The sequence below is a fragment of the Achroia grisella genome, unplaced genomic scaffold, assembly GCF_030625045.1.
Source record: "Achroia grisella isolate CSIRO2021 unplaced genomic scaffold, CSIRO_AGI_Agris_v1 utg241, whole genome shotgun sequence".
In the NCBI taxonomy this organism is placed as follows: Eukaryota; Metazoa; Arthropoda; class Insecta; order Lepidoptera; family Pyralidae; genus Achroia; species Achroia grisella.
Genome location: NW_026712734.1, coordinates 2,746,857 through 2,765,445, shown reverse-complemented (window position 1 = coordinate 2,765,445; position 18,589 = coordinate 2,746,857). Strand labels below are relative to the sequence as shown.

The 18,589-nt window shown below is 28.1% G+C and overlaps 1 protein-coding gene across 1 annotated transcript in view; it reads left to right on the top strand.

Moving 5' to 3' along the window:
- The window catches only part of LOC131842571 (extracellular serine/threonine protein CG31145), a 66,340-nt gene that overhangs the window by 30,219 nt on the left and 17,532 nt on the right, over positions 1-18,589 (top strand). Inside the window, exon 3 of the mRNA XM_059191145.1 lies at positions 8,010-8,348. Within this exon, the coding sequence (XP_059047128.1) occupies positions 8,010-8,348 (339 nt within the window). The remainder of the gene's footprint in view (positions 1-8,009; positions 8,349-18,589) is intronic.

Below are 18,589 nucleotides of genomic sequence, written 5' to 3'. Positions count from 1 at the left end.
TTTAGGCATAGATATTAATAGTACTAAGGACTAAATTAATGCCTACAGTACATTTAATATTATGTTTAAAAATCCGTTTTAGATGAAAATAATGTTATATAATAATAATAATCTCATAAGGTCACTGATACATTATCGCTCCACCATGCCCTATCTTAGACGATAACGAATGTTGTATTCTTGTTGGAAAGTGAATGAAACATGTCAGATAATAATTGATAAATTAATGTTAGATTAGACTCAACATATTAAACAAAATTATCAATTACAATTTTATTATTGTTTTGACAAAATTGTAGGCAAGTTTTTATATTACAAGCTTTTAATAAATGTTAACCTTGGTTCTCTTTTTATAATAACATAGTTCTTATATAGAATAAATGCCAAGTTAATTTTGAATATGATATAAATTTTTACTCAAAGTTAAATTTCAATAATATAGAGCACTGTATATTTTATCTACGTGAAATTACATATATAATTAGAAAATATACATCTGTATGTACATTACTAATTTGATTTTTGTCTGTATATCTATGAACTAATTTAAAAATACGTTTCACTTATGCTTAAATGCTTTCTTGTTTGCGAATACCATGACTAAATTTTATTTTTAAAAAAATCACACAAATTTACACGTATGAAGTCTGGAAGGGTCGCTGGTAAAGAATAATAATATTTTTCAATTCTAAATTGTACTTTAAAAACTATTAAACAAGCCGTCAAAACCATTACAGCATTGACATTATTGTGCCGTATTGTTGTTATATATTTCTGTGGTTTAATTAACATTGTTCGAGTAGTGTACATACAATGCCAATGAATGAATATTCAATCTGCAAGTTGAATAATTGGAGCTTTTTGTTCGGTGCGTACAAGGCACTCGACGCGACACACTCGTATCATATAACGTGCGATTGTATTTTTATTGTGACTCTTATACATTCAATTATGAAGCCTTTTTAATTGAAATAATTCATTTTTTAATATATATATTTCTCCTCTATAATTCAATTTACTTATATGCATGTATGTACATCATATATTTGTAATATTCCTTATTGGGGTCTATTTAATCTAAATACTTTCATACTGGAATAGAAATCGTTCTCTTTGTTTGTTTTTACTTTCAATACATTCTAACGTTAGTGTTCTAATATAAGCGTACGTTTATGAAAATGAATACGCATTGTTCTTTTAAGTTTAAATCTTACATTTATTTTGTGTCTGTTATTCAATTTAATTTTTTATTATTATTATTTGAATACCTATATTATATTTATATTGATATAAAACTATATTTTTACTCGCACCTCGGTTGGATAGGATAGGACTATTCTTTTTTGTCTGTCTGTTTTTGTATTCATCCGTGTATTTTACAACTTATAACGAAAAATAACGCGTATTTATAAATCAATCATTTTCATTTCATTCATAGATCAACAAAGGGCTATCTTGCATCTTATTGTCTTAGTGGTATTATTCACATTTCAAGAAGAATATGAACACTAAAAATATTTTTTTCACTCCTACAGTGATTTTCACAAAAACACATTTAGGTATAACAAAAAAGTAGATAAAAACACTCGTCAGAGGTGGAATAGCTCGATAGATTATCTCACCCTTTCGCTTTTTTCATTGGGGTGCCAAGACTTGCTGACTCATACTCAGTGGATATATATTTTATAATATAACGCTATGTTTAATGTTGTTTTTTATATAATACAGATATTCGAAAGCTTTTTTATGTTATTGCATAGATAACGTAATAATTGGAATGTCAAATAAGTTAATAGCCCACCTGATGCTAAGTGTCAACAGCACTATTCCGCTATTATATTACTAATGCAATACTACTCATGAGTTTCCATTCCGGTAGATTAAAATGTCATGTCTCTTATACTGTAGTTTCACAACCTCATCTGGAATACAATTTCTAAAATATGTAATAATAAATAAGTAATTCAGATAAGGTAGTGAAATTACTACTAAGCATGCTGCTTGGCGGCTGGAATAGTTGATACCGAAGTAGCCACGCAGACGACTGTTTGCAACTAATCGCCTAACTAAGGTTTTAGTAAAATTTAAAGCATGGTAGCTTGTATCACAATGATGGACACAGGATATCTTTATCACAAAACATGGAAGCGAACAACTAGTTCTCGAAATATTAATAATTATAAAAGCCTTATTCCCCGTAGAAGCAATTAAAATAAAAGTTATTTTTATTTCATTTTTTAAATATGTTGATGTATTTGTTGTCATTAGAAATATCAAATTTTCAGTGTCAGTAACCAGTATTGTTGTTATACATCTGGCACCAGTCGTTTGAAAGTTCAATTGTGCTGAAACCGAGATTTCATTTTACGTTAGAAATAGTTGTAAAAACGAAACTAGAAATATATTCGCTTTGATACAATAAAACTGCTGTTATTAGGTACCGTGTGTTGTATTAGAAATTGTACCTTGTCAAAAACAGTAAAATATTGTTATTTAAAACGTTTGCACGCTGAGAATTGAAGGACCGGTGTTGTAAATTTGCCAACTTGTGCTATTTAAAAACTGCCAATATATTGTATGTGTTTTTACAACGTTATTTTATCTTCATTTTTTAATGAAATGAAATGATTTCAATTCAAATTAACTTAGATAATAAATAGATAATAATTAATAAAAATAAAAATAAAGATAATAGATTGCAAAAAAAACACTTATTCTCATCACGTCAGGATTAAGTTATTTTCTATTGTTTTGATTTTATTTCACAAAATATTTAATGAAGCGTAAATAATTAAACATTCCTAAATATTGATGTCGAATAATGCATGATGAATATATTATAGATATCAGTAGATTTAGGAAATTCCGTAACGAGCAAGCCTGAAAATAGGTCGCACTCGGTACTCTAATTAATATCGTATATTGCTGACGTCACTGCAATTACGTGGGTCTTTAAAGTACATCCATTGAAAACTATAGCCATTAACGATTTTATCTTTTACTAGCTACTCGGCCCGGCTTCATATATTATATGTATAAACCTTCCTCTAGAATCACTCGTATCTATTTAAAAAACCGTTTCAAAATCCGTTGCGTAGTTTTAAAAATTTAAGCATACATAGGGGCAGACAGCGGCAGCGCCCTTATTTTATACTATATTGATGATGACAATTACTTCTATAAAAATGTTATCTGTACATACTGGTAGAGTATGTACATATAACATATAATATATATGTTCAATCTATCGTTAAATGTATGTAATTAACTATATTAATATGTTATTATAGCATTTTAGGGCTATGTGATACAAAATGAATACAATTATTAAGTTCCGTTTAATAAGATACTGAATTTAGTTATCTTTTTGTCTAAATCAGCAATCAATGTTTTATACCACTTTATAATTCAGGTAATAACTTAACTTGAGAAGCTCAATTAAGGAGTAGAATTATTATATAGTTATCTTTTCAATTATTGTTTCTGAAATAAACAGATTTTTTAAACAAAATACATACTATTCATTCTTATTTTATATAAATATACACAAATACCGTAAACAAGGATAGGAAGAATAGAAGAATTATCAAAATCCTGTAATTTTGTTAATTGGCGCAATCATCGTAAAAATATAATTTAAATTTATTTTGTATTCGGTTGAGACAGTATATAAATGTAAAGGGAGTATATAAATGTACTCGTAATATATATACATTCATTTGTTTTGTTACACGCGCTCCTATTTATGTCAGTTTATTTACGCACGTTATCGGGATAACTAAACACAATGTGTAAAATGTAACTGATTTACAGGGCTGTCAGATTGTTTGTTGAGCAGTCAGTATCCTCCTTGATTACTATATCTAGTACCAAAAAACTACTTACTCCATAACAAATACCATAATCATTATCTTCATAATTACTTTACAATGCACGATTCTCTTTTATGAGAATAATCATAAATATATATAATATTAAAAATTTAATCATTTATTTTAAGGCAACTGATATATTACGTAAATATATAAAAAAGTTTTTTTTTGTATTGCATATAATCAATCAATCCTACTTATAAATAAAAATGTTTGCGTTGTGCGAGGAATCGAACCCGCGACAAAACTGTAAACGTACAAGATTAATATTTTATACAGGTAGCACATAAAAAAATTGGCTGATCAAGCTCTTCTTTATAATTGTTATTACTGACTTACATGTAAAGTAGCATAACTCTAAAAAATGTACTGACAGCCCTGCAGACTAACTAACGAGTGTGTGAATAAATGACAGCTACATAAAATGACCTCTGAGCCTGTGAACTACCACACAACGGGTAAGGAGAATTATCTTTGATGTAAAAGTCATCATGTTAATTTGTTGTATGTAGGTTAAAAATATTAATACATTATTACTTGTAAATGACTCGAAAAGGATCCATATGTTTTAGTTTTAGAATATATAGTTTTTAATTAACTGAATTGACAAACAAGTTGATGGATGATTGGTGAATATCTGAAGTATGGCGTCATTAACTCTGAACGGAATTCAATAATCCTTAATGTTATAATTTACATTCGTGTTTATATTTATATTAACAAATTTTATTATGATTATTATTTGTCGTTTCTTTTTGTAGAACAATATATACTTCTACATTATTTGTCCTTAAATTTTAAAAACATTCAGTTTTTTATATAATATATGGATATATGTTTGAGGTGATCAAGATTATGATAAGAAATTGCAAGTTAAAAGTTTGTTTTACTAAATTGTTTTCGTAATGTCTCTGTAACGTTAATGTTTCTTGTTTACCATACATTCTGCACATAATTCTAAGTATCAAACGTTTTAAATAAAATTTAACATATATATAGAAAACAATTAATCGTTTTTGATAATACTATATTATAGACAATATTAATAAATAAATACCGAAAACTTGACGTGAATATATTACAACTGTGTGTGAACTACAAAAAAGATACAAAGGTAGTTAACAATTAAATAGTCTCTATATCTTAAATACTGTTAATAATTACCGACAGAATGGTTATTCATTTAATTATGATTAAAATGTATGTAGTAATAAATATAATATATATAATGAAAAATGTGGATTAAATGAAATAAAGGATGGCAAGGCTTTCCTCAAGCGTATTTATATGATTTTAATAGAATACAATAAACTTTATAAATAAACGTAGAAGAGGTGTACTTACGTAGGTGCTAGGTAAAGTCTATAACAAATGTGTTGTATATTTACACAAGATGTGAATGAAACATTAGTACCTATTATCGTTAAGTGGGTATAGTTAATATTAAATTTATTATGATATTTATTGAACACGTGAACAAGTAATCGGAAGTATTACAATGAACGTATAATATCAATCGATATCGGTGAAACAATTACAACAAAAAATTTTTATCTGTTTTTATACGAGTTACTCGCGAATTCATCAAATGTCCTGACCACCACGAAAATAGTATGTAATAAGTATTTATAGACTTTTAGAATTCTTATTACCGTAGGTTTTATTTGAACTTTAAGTACGTCGATAGTAATACTTGTTTGGAAAATTTGTAAAAAATCAATACTCAGAGCAAGTTTTTTAAGTTTTCAATCGTAGTTGAAATATAGTATAAGTGTCATACTTTATTAACTTAATTTTACTACAATAACTTATTTGATTTAATACGTGAGAGGGAAAATTCGTAATAAAATTAATAATAGCAGCATTTTCTGCACTATTTAAATAGCTCCAGGCCGCAGCTGGCTTTCAGTTTCTCCGAACTGAAATGAAGGCGAGTGTAGAGGTTATTACAAATCCACAGAAGGACTTACAGAGTGTGAAGGTCAAGTTACCTGCCGGATATTATTTCAGTCTGATGGTACTGCTAGAGGTTCGAATTTTGGCTTAGGTTGTTATGATTACGATACCTATTGCAACGAGCCAGGATATAGCACAAAGGGGGAAAGCTGGCTGACCAGTGCCATGTCCCTATTCCCATAATAGGGATAATTAGCTATTGTTATCATGGTACCCATGCTAAATTCTTTGTTATATAGAAAAAGTCCCGTATTCAATAGTGGGACATCTAAGAGTTATCACGACCATTATTGGTTATAGAACATTGCATATCTTATGCAATTATCTATTTTAGTTAACGTTCATGTTCCAGAAGACTTTTATATCCAAGTTTTCATAGTACAGAACAATTTTACCAATAAATATTATTAGTAAGTATCTATAATATTGGACATGAATAGGTTTAGAATGTTACTGAGTTTGCATTTTTAAGCATTACTTAGTTTGTATACGTTTGTGGCGTCGTATTACTAAAATATTCTATTTCCAAGTAGAATATGACGCCTGCAAACGCAGGTATTGCGAAATGCTAATAAATTAAATTACATTGTCTTTTGTAACAGACGCTAGTATTCCGGTTAATTTGATGACGTCTTGTTTTTCAATAATATGGAACGCAATTATCAAATCTGTTTATACATAAATATATAAAACCAGTGCCAGTACTTGTTTTAGTATGTATCAACTTACAATGTATTGAACAGTAAAAATGTATAACATCAAGCATCCAGAACAGTTCAGATGGACATCTGAACTTACTATTATTATTATTTTTTAAAATAAATAAATTTATTATTACAGTCAATCAAATCAAAAGTAGCATAAATATGGTATGAAAGGTAGAATGAATACTAGACTAGTTAGTCGCTGTTTGCAGGGTTTAATCAATGTAATCAATTTAGGTATTTAATACTCAAATTGATTACTTATAACAAAAAATCACTAAATGATTGTTTTAAAAAAAAAGTAAGAAAATGCGTAATGTCATTAGAGAATTTAACATTAAAACGAATTTACTTTTCGAATTTACTTTACCGTTCATCTTCCGGTCTGATATAAAGGTACATCAGTCGTATCGTATAAGGGATAAATATTAGCTGTAAAAAATTGTTTTGTTTTCTCTGTACAATGCATACAATTTCTGTTCACAACTATTTTGATATATTTATGTACATAGAGACTTAACCTGTCTACTGTTTAATATTCGTATAAACATGAAGTTGACGTATTGAGTACGTTTAAAATATATAATAGAAATATTTGTATTTGTACATGTGTTAATTTTAAGAAATGATAAAATTCTTATTAATTCTATGAGGACGAGTATTTTAATGTATTGAGATGTAATTTATTGTTAACGAATGAACCTTAGATTAGTAGATTTTGTAGGAAGTCGCCCGAGATCTTAGTCATAACTATTTCACCCGCAGAGTATAGCTTTTTGAAGAGTGTGTTTCGGTTGAAGCCTGTGAAACTACGAGAGAGGCATGAATCTTAGTTCTTCTGAATGGCAATGCGACATGACATGTGGCAACGTATGCGTAATGGTGTTCATGTCGACTATTGCTATTTACCACCAGAAGGACTAACAACTCATTTACCATTCTTATTACATTTAAAAAGTACAAGGTTATTATATTATTACATCATTATAAGATTGTAAGCCACTTTAAGAATGTAGAGAAAATATTTTCTAAATTCATCACGTACGAGCTTCATATGATATTATATTTTAATAGCGCAAATCTAATTCATACTTATAAGTTATATGGGCATATAAATATCACAGTTCATATGATTTTGTTTAATGAATATAAATATTTTTTCCTTATATTCATTTTTTCAACTTCACCAGCAATATTTTGGAAAATTTTGTGACTTGTGTATCTACGCTAGCGGTGCCCTCAGATTACACCCCGTAAAATTACATCTTTCAGGATGGGATTGGCGTTCAACGCCTTTATAAGTGCTTCTTAGATTTGAAATTCTTGCTACACTCGCATCTATTTTTGTCAGGGGTAGCTGATAAGGCCAATAACGATTAAGAGCATTACAATAAATTAAATAAGAGACATTATACATCTAATAGGCAGTGTAGGCTTTGTGAAATTAAATGAAGACTAACGTGATCGTTTGTTTCAGCTTCAGCGGGTGGGCGCGTACGCGGTGGCGCCGGCGCAGCGCGGCGTGTGTACGCCACTCTAAGCGTTCGCCGCCGCCCGAGGAACATGCGCGCAGTGCGATACCGCCGCGCCGTCAGACTGCGCGCACCATGCTCAATATGAAACTAAAAGAGCGCTTAGCGCTTGGAATCAGCGCTCTCCTAGTATTCTTCACCCTTATGTTAGTGGTGGACATTCAAATGGATTATGGAATATCCGGACATAGAGTGCCGTTACACGGACGCGTCCGTATTGGAGACGAAACGGATAAAGGGCGCTCTGCCTATATTGAGTTCCGGAAGAGATTCCTACAAAAAAGGTTAGTGTTGTGTTTCCAGTTCAGTGGTTTTTTTAACTAGTGTGTATAATCATTGCTCTCTAACAATATGGTATGTATTTTTTATATTTTATATTGTGTTTTATTAATGTTACTTTTAGTACATGATTATTCCGTATATTATATCATGTTTATTTATTTCAATATATTATATAATTTTAGTATACTTTTATATGATTTTATTTTATAAAATAATCAAAACCTTTACTTATCAAGTGTTTATTTTACTTATCGGATTTCCGAACCTATTTCTTTTTTTATATTATCTTATCTAAATCATTATTATAACATATTGAAATGATATAAAAATTAGATATATTGTTAACAGGGTTATTGATAATTATTTTAAATATATCATAAATTAAAAAGGAATGAATAATAGTCCTATTCATGTTTTTCTTATCATTCAGTTAAATCTTATAAAGTAACAGATTTATTAGAGTATAAACTGACGATATAGTATATATTGACAGAAGCTTCATAGTTAATTCCCAAATACGCTAAATATTCCATAAAATCTTGAAGAGCCACTTATGAATATTTTGGTCTACTAATGAACTTCAATATTTTAAGCTCATTATCAAGATTGTATTCACAATGTAACAAATGGTCGGAATGACGACTAATCATAATTACTATACAATTACTGTTATTCTAACAATAATATTATGATATACAATTGTCAATATATTTCGCATTTACGTGTTCTTTGAGTCAATTTTTTTAATTAGGCACTGTGCAGTCTTCTTACCTTTTGGAAAATTATAATTGGATATTGCTATTTTAAAATTTTGTGGAAACAAACTTTGGGTTTATTAAAAACAATATTATAGATTATTAAACTTCTGTGGAATAATTGTTAAAAATAATAATCTCAGATGTAGTTATATAAGAAATACTTTTTAGGGACAAGCAGTTAGTGACGTTTATGCTATACTGGCGCCCGCTCCGGTTTCGCACATAACAAATCTTGAAATTTCTTGACTATTCTATAGTATAAATAATATGCACGTATTATAATATACTCTTGAATTATTCTATCTATTTCTGAAAATCGCAGTAATGTCCACGGCCACTCTGACCACCATTTTATAGTAATGTAAAAATATTATATATTTTCAATACACAATGACGTATAGTATTTAATATTGGAATAAGTATACTTAACAAGGAGGATTTTTAAATCCCTAATTGGATTTTAGCAACAATAATATTAAACGTCATTTGTTTATTATTATTGTTGCTTTAAACATCAAGGCATATAGTTACAGATAATTTGCTTAACGTTTATGTCGTACATTAATAGCATTATTATAATAAAAATGTATTTACAACGCGACGTTATACTAAATGTTTTGCATATGTGTCCGTTGTTTACTCTGGAGATGCTTGTTCATGATTTATTTATTAAGAATTCACTGTCTGCTATTATCAATCCCGTTATCAGTGTTTGCCATATTGACAGTGTCTTGCTTGATAACATAGTTTGCTCGGCCGTATTATATTACCTATTAGTTATTTTGTCATACAAATGTTTACCATTTAATTTCACGGCCAGAGTATTCCAAAGTGGTTACATGTAAACTATTATATGAATACTAAATAGTTTGTATAACTAGTTCGACGACGATTATAAAGTGATATCTCGGTGAAAACAGTAACTTGCCAGATATGTAGAGTAAAAAATGCTTTGATGAATATTTTCGTATGGATGTCGATTTTTTTTGCTTTATTCAGGTGTCTCCATGCATTTTTTGTGTAGTCATTCGACTTTTCGACGCAATGCCAATTGTAATGTAGAAACAATATACATTGTACCATAGATTAACGATTGTACCTATCTACGTGTGTGTGGATATTGTAAGTTGATTAACGATAGATAAATGTAGTGTTGCTTTCATTTTATCATCAAAAAAAAAGTGTGCTTAATTACCTATAACTGAAAGAAGAAGAAGTTTTTGAGAGTTTCAACTTCCTTTTGTATTTATCCCAGAGCACAGACAATTATATTACAAATATTATAAACGCGACTGTTTTTATGTATGGATGGATAGAAGGACGTTTACCCTTAGATGCAAAAACTACTGAACGGATTTTGATTAAACAATACACTAATATAACTTACACATCGAGAAGAACACATAGGCTAAAATTTAAAAAGATAGTATGTTCATTGGTTTAAAAAAAAAAATTAAAAAGTTAAGTAAGTGTGACGCAGAGTTGCGCGGGTAAGCATACTAGTAAATATATGTATATTCTAATATATATATATATACTAGTATATAATCATTTAGGCACCGCCAAGAATTATCTTGTCATTTAGATCTAGGCCAATAACAGTAATTTAGGTTTGCAGATAGGAATATGAAATCGATAAATTTATGATGATGTTTAATTTTTAATGATGTGCCTTAGCATGTCACTTAGTTATATATTATACTAACTTTTAATTAAATTAAAGGTATAAGAATTAATTTATAAACTACTAAAATAAGTATTCTTCTGCGTACCACATAAATAATTTTACAATTACGTTACACTAAACAAACAGTTTCACTTAATAAAACGACTCTAATCTTAACAAAATTATTACGGGACCAACACGGGAATAAACCTTTTTAATATGCAGATAAGGTTGGAATTCCAAATCATTTGTTAGAGGGATAATCTGCTGAGCATAGAGAAACCAAGGATGCTCGAAATAAGATAGAAAGAAAGATGCCTGCATGTCGGCTCTCCAATCCAATCCCAATATGTTGTGTCTGACTAATCAGAAATGTACTTTTTATTCTAAATTTGTATTTAAATCTATAGTTAGTACATTCTTGTTTTATACTTCGTTCTGTTATGTCAATAGTTTTACCTAAAATATATCTCCATATTCTAAGTCCCTTTCTATAGTTTTCCTTTTTAACAAATAAAATAAAACTACAACGCAATATTATTATGAATCCAATTCAGATTTATAGCCTAGGATTTAGGAATTGGAGAATCAAGGGTTCGTTTAGTCGATGACCGCGGAATTCAAATCCAACATAATATGTCGCTAATGTGTAATTCAAGACCTTTACACAGGCAGTCATGTACATGTTAACAATAGTTATTTATCACAAAGACATTTTTAAGAAGTTCAATATATTTTTAGTGTACCTTAATACAATTTCATTATGATATATGTTGTGCATAAATATCACAAATATGTCATTGGACACAACGGAATAGTCAACAACAATGGAAATCATCAAGCCTCCATTACTGATCGATAAAAATTGTTTTAAAGAGTAAACAAACATAAAAGAATTGGAATCAATAGCTTTCAGCAAAAAGATCCGTTCAAAAATACTCGACTGGTATAAGAGACCACACAAGCCCATCAATTTTTAGGTAATGATAATAAGCTTTTAGTTGTTAGAAACTGCATCGGTTTTAATGAGTATTAAATGGAATTATTTATAGTCAACATTTATTCAAAATAATGTTGTAACAGTAGTCGACTATGTACGTATAAAGTTTGTATTTTCTACCTTAATATTTTCCTAGTATATATATATATATATTTTTACCTGTTATACCTGATGTGGTCATGTATTACCAGATTATCATAACTAGTTCGGACATAACTTGTAACTTATTTATTATACTGACAATAATATTATGTATTGTATATGATTATTTGAACATCGTTTTACTTAGCCGGAGCCCGTTGTTAAATAAACTTTTTATAAATTTTATTATAAGTTACAATTAGTTACGTATATCTAGATTATTTATTTAAGTCGTTATAAGTACCTTCAGTTTAAAAATAAAGTAAACATTACACTAAAATTATAATAATTAAATAACCAGTTCATAAAATTTGTTACTTAATTGTAACAAATAATAATACTTCATCGGAACAATTTCTAAACAACGCGATAAAGACATCTATAGATTAAAAACTACTTGAGGTTATATAACAATATTATATGAAAACTTAAATATATTTTCATTAGAGAATTTAAAATGTAACGTATCTTAACGCCGTAATGACACGAGATTTTTTTATTCATATACATGTTACAAATGTAATAGCGTGTTTTAGCTGCTTAGTCGTAACAGACAGGCAGATGGATATATTTATGAATGAACTATAATATTAACATTCTACAACGCATATAAAACAAACATTTGTATGTTTGATTTACCTTAAGGTACTCTAAAGTTACAAAACCGGTATAGTTACTGAGGATATTATGGTATCAAGCAGATTTTTGTTGGGAATTAAAAAATGCGCATATATTACTTCAGTAACAGGAAGACAACGAGTCTAGAAGGATCAATTTACGTAGTTATATTAAAACGTTTAATAACTTTTAGCAATTTCTTAGGCATAATATCGATAACCGTGGATATTTTACAACTGTTTCTCCTTATTTCATCGTACGATTTTACATAATAGCAAAATAATAAAATTATGTCCATTCTTCCTATAATTGAAGTGCTTTTAAAGATTTTCGTCAATTTAAAAAAGGTGTTTATAGAGTAAATAAAGATGAATAAAAATAATAAAATATAACCACAACTTTTCAAATAAAGCGTATTCATGCAGAGATTTTAATATAATTATTCACATAAAGTAGATATTACATATTTATATCAATGGCAACAATAATTAGTATAATAAATAATAATTATTATTTTTTTTACAACGATTAAAATAATCGATGTAAAAAAATACAACATCCCTTGTACGTATATCCCATAGCAGTATTTAACTATCTGAAACCACTACGTTAAGCAAGATGAGTTATTATTAAGAGAGATCTTACTTCTACCACAGATAACATAATCTACAGAGAGTATAAAATATACTCTGATATATTTATGTAGGATAAACATTCTATAATATATAAATTTTACCATTTTAGTACTTATATAGTTTTAGAGTTCATGATACTGATAAATCACCTAATATTGGCACTTTCGTTATTAGTATAGTTATCACAGCTTTATCTATTCTTTTATCAAGCTTAATTTTATCGCATTTTGTTTTCATCGCTATTTGTAATAATACTATAAGTGGTTTTGTCGTTTATGCCATAAGGCTGTATGTTTATGGCATGCCCAGACAAAGGGGGAGGATCCACATGTTATATATATATATATATATATATATATAGCACGTCAGCATGTGCCGCTTGTGGTAGTCCGCCTGTGTTGTCATTTAGAACTAAGATGTCTCTAATTTCACTGCCTAGTCCATATATCCACACATAGCTTAATAACAAATAACTCAAAACCAAATATGTATTCCGACTTTTGATATCATTTTGGTGACTACGAGTCAATAATGTTATTATGCTAAAGACTCTCAATGAATATGTATCCTAAGATCTACAAGCAAATCGGGAAATAAAATTATCAGTCAAACAAACAGTGTCAAAAATGTGGTTCCGCAGATTATTTATTAGTTAGTATTCTCTCTTTATAATATTAGTGTAAAATACATCGTTACCGTAATGCATATAGGTGTTCTGTTAAATTATTCATCTTCTTGAATTTAGAGTATTTAAGTACAAATTTTATTGAATCAGCTGTTGTTTTTCGAAGACTCATTCATAAAATACTGATTTAGATTTATGATTCATTCTTATATAGTTATTATGTGTGAGAAAATAGTAAACATTTAAAACAAAGGACTGACCAACACAGATTTCATAAGTTTCGATACTATATATACAAATTATATTACAATAGGGATATTTGTTTCAATTGTGTAACTAGAATAATTTACAGTCCTATCGGCTGTATAGTATAATATTTAATTACCAAATAAATAAAATATATATATATATATTATTTTTTGATGTAGTTGATATATTATAAAAAAATTTGGTTATATATATTCAAGTAGAATAACTATAAAAAAATTAAATGATTCTTAAATTCAATGTTGAATCCTATTTATGTATAATATATTTATATAAAATAATATAAATACAATTATTATTAATATTATTGATGATTTGCTATATTTGCAAATAAATACATCTGTAAAATATTCGGTCTCTCATAAAATTTATTTATGCAGACTGACATGAAAATAGAAATATATTTTCGAATTAAATTTGACTAGTAACAGATATTAATCATTTTATGGTAGCCGAAAAGTTTTACTATCTTGTTGTTTCAGCACATATTTTGTGCATGAATTGAAGTCAGACTTAGTGTATGACTCGTCTGTTTATTTTATGGAACAAATTCTATAGTTATATGTGTATATTGCAATAAACATAATACATATAATTATAATATATGACAATTTCATTCCTCTCTTGGGCTTTGTTTTAGAACAATAGGTACTTTAATTAATATGTCATCAACTCAGTTGGGCAAATATGTAAAAGAAACGTAATACATGGTACATAATGATTTTTGCCATATTCGTTGTAGAAAAGTACACAAGTTGTCACAGTAAATAAAAATAAGTGACATCCATTGTAACATTATGTACCGACGTTGCGTACACATTAGTATAGTACGTAATACCTACCTAAACGGTGACAAGTTGTTTACTTGAAATTTGACACCATGATAACGTTTTTATATAATTTATATGAATATATTAGCGGTAGTTAGTGGTTTTGCTCATAACAATATCTGGATACTTTTATGGGCGAAACCACAGACTTATATATAACATAAATTGAGTTTAGGATTCATTCATGTGCCAAAATTAGATCTACTCTATTTATCTGTTAAGTAGTAAGAAATACGTGAATATATTTACAAACATTTATAATTTATTAATTCTATAATATGACTAAATCAATAATTCTGTCATTGTATTGTTTCCTTTTTTAATTTTAGCAACTTATACTCGTGTAAGTCTAATCAAAAATTTTGATAATAAAAAAATAAATTAAAAAAAAGTTAAATCTGTGTAGATATATTACACAGTCAGATTCATGAAGGTTATCTCGTAGTCAATACTAGGCAATTCATTAAATTAACAAACTAATGTTACAGTTAAAATGGGTTTCTAGGATTTTACAATTATCATGAACGGAAGAAAGTTTAATCTAAATAAATAAACTAAAACAAAATACAAAAACATAAACCTTTAACATAACTTAATTATAGTTAATACATTATTATATTTAACTTTTACAAACACTTTTTTCATTCCTTTATATGAATTTATTATAATAAACAAACGGATCATGGTGCTTTAACTGCGGTCTTCCGCTGTAGAGAACGCCGGAGCTTAGCGTAAGCATAAAAAGTGGACAGTCTTCATACAACCTCGTACAAATGTTAACAGTATTTTTGGAAAAAACAATTTGAGTTCATGATGATAAAACGATGATTCTTGAAATTGCAATCTATACGAAACTGATTGTACTGTAATATTAGGTTATTTTGACTGAGATTTAATCATGAATGTAATCACTATATGCCTATAGATAATCGATTCAATTTAGGCACGTATTCGTTTACAAATATATCTGATAAACTTTATCTAATTATATTAATTTAAATAGCTTAGTTGTTTTGGTTACCTATTTGTAATTATAGTCATGAAGGTGAACTTGTCAATATAATTTTGTACGTACAAGACAAGCTTAGAAAGTTAAATACATTCTAGACTTTTGAACTAACAAGGATACAAACATTGCTGGGAAATATTTGGTAATACGGTGCAGGTAGACTATGGAGTATGAGAAGGTCATATGTCCTATACAATGTGTAATAAAAAGTATAAACAATAGAAACATTATAACTAGTGTACCTAGTTGCGGTTACGATCCTTTCAAATTCTTCCATAGTATATATACTAGACTATACGAGTAAAAACATGGCATAGGAAGTGTTGAAAGGCTTAAAATATGCAAATAATAGTTTAATAAATATGTTTTAGAAAATAAAAAATTAAGTATAAAGATATAATGTCCAAAATACAATCACAAATACCATATATATCACCTAGAAAGACACAAGAAGAAAGAAAAATACATTAGCATTAATGAGAGAGAATTAGGTTACTGGAACCCGCTGACTAATGATGACCAATACAAAGACGATTCTACTAGGAACTATGTTCTAACTGCTACGAAATTTTTACCATATCTGCTCCAACACAAGAGGGATACGAAAGGAAAATCTACTCCAAACAATAACTCTGTACTTGATTGTCCGATTAGTGATAGGATAGGATAGGATAAATATTTCTCCTACGAAGAGAGAGGATAACAATAACTTTTCAGTTTGTCGCGATAATTTAAAACCTTTTTTTATACCGGTTGAAAATAATACCCAAATACGAGGCAATTAACCAACTGTTGGAAAGCAATCAAATCCAATTCTCTATTGAAATTACAATTATTGTGAACCACAAATACGCCTCCCACGCCATGTCATCCTAACACTTGAAATGATTAATTGAATCGAAACTGAACCTTTTCAATTTTACATTTATCAGGAAACAATTAACATTTCAGGCTATTAGTATTGTAAACCACAAGCACCACTCGTCATTTAATTAATTTGCTAAGTATTGTGTCTATTATTGTCCTGAGACTCTAATACCACAGTAACTACAATAAGTCTGGGATGTTGAGTTCACCACAATGACAACTGCTGATAAATGCTTCTAATTACACCATCTACAAAAAGTCGTAAGCAATAAATATTTATTAGGTTAAAGTCAAATATGAATGTATTATACTAAGTGATATATTTAATTCTTTTTTGTATTAATATATCATAATAAAAATTAACTTAATTTCTGTTGACTATGAGTATTTCTTTTATATAAAATCAATGTTACAAACCCAACGTTGCTCAGGGAACAACGAGATGTGTAATAGCTTGATAAGTACATTAAAAAAGTCAAGATATTTATATAAGACACAGATAAAGCATTTTTTAACTTTTTTAAGCAACTATATATATACTTATGTACGTTATAGCTAATCATAGAATACGTTTAGTTTAAAGATTATGATCCCTTATAATATATACCAATATATGAACTTCGATTAATATAATCGACTTTGTCTTCAAATGTTTAAGAAACAGTCTGTTAAAATATTTACATATAAAATAGAATTCCGTACCATGTTTCATTGTGTATTTCTAAAAGTAATCTTAGTTATTAGAAAATAAGTTCAACAGATAAAAAAATACATGTCCACTATTGATTAATTATTAAGTACATATTTTATAATAAAATCAACTATTTACAGATACAATAGAAAATAAACAGTGTTTTATTCGAGAACTGAATAAAAATCGTGTGATATCTCCACATACGTTATTTGTAGAACAGTTCTGTGTGGAGAATATTGAAATAGTAGGCAATTTACAACATTGAAAACGTGTTAAAAATGACAATGAAATAGTTTGTTTTATTATTGTCGAGTTCTAAATATTAGAACATTGAAATAGATGAATAATTTTATTTAAGGATATATTGTCTCAAGGGTAAATAGGACAATTATAAAAAAAATATATCTCCAATAATTTCTACAAAATAGCTACAGTATACTGTATATTATTGTCGACATAAATTCATTATGTACACTACTAATTTATAATATAGTCACTATTAAAAGAAGCAGAAGATTATAAACCTGCATTTTGAATGAGATCTAGAACCTAACTCTTTATTTAAAAAAAGCCATGATTTTTTTAACACATGAGTATGATATCTTAGTTATTTTATTACTTTCAGAATTGTATATGGTATTAGGTATGGCAAATTGTGTCGACCACATTGTTAAATATTACTAGTATGTATAAATCAATTCTATATATTATGAATTATAAATATGTATAAAATAGGTAACAATACTGATATTAGGTAAATACACTACATATATGATACTGCAAACGAAAACAATCAGTTATTTTTATACTTTACCTACTACCTATGTATATAGAATTTCCTACATTGTATAGTCATAATATTCACCTTTTTCATAATTTAAAGTTATATATGAGAATAGAGTATTTACTTTTATAAATAGATACATATATAGGAATCAATTAATAAAAAAAAAATTGGTGTTATAATGCTTTACGCAAAATTTTATGTTAAATATTATTCACCTGCGATAGCGAAAGTTACATGGAGCTAAATCAATAATTACTTTTTTATTTCTGTAAATAGTTCTGGTAAAGTCAAACGAACACAACTTATCCAGCTTAGCTAATCATAGTTATTGTACACCCAAACTAAA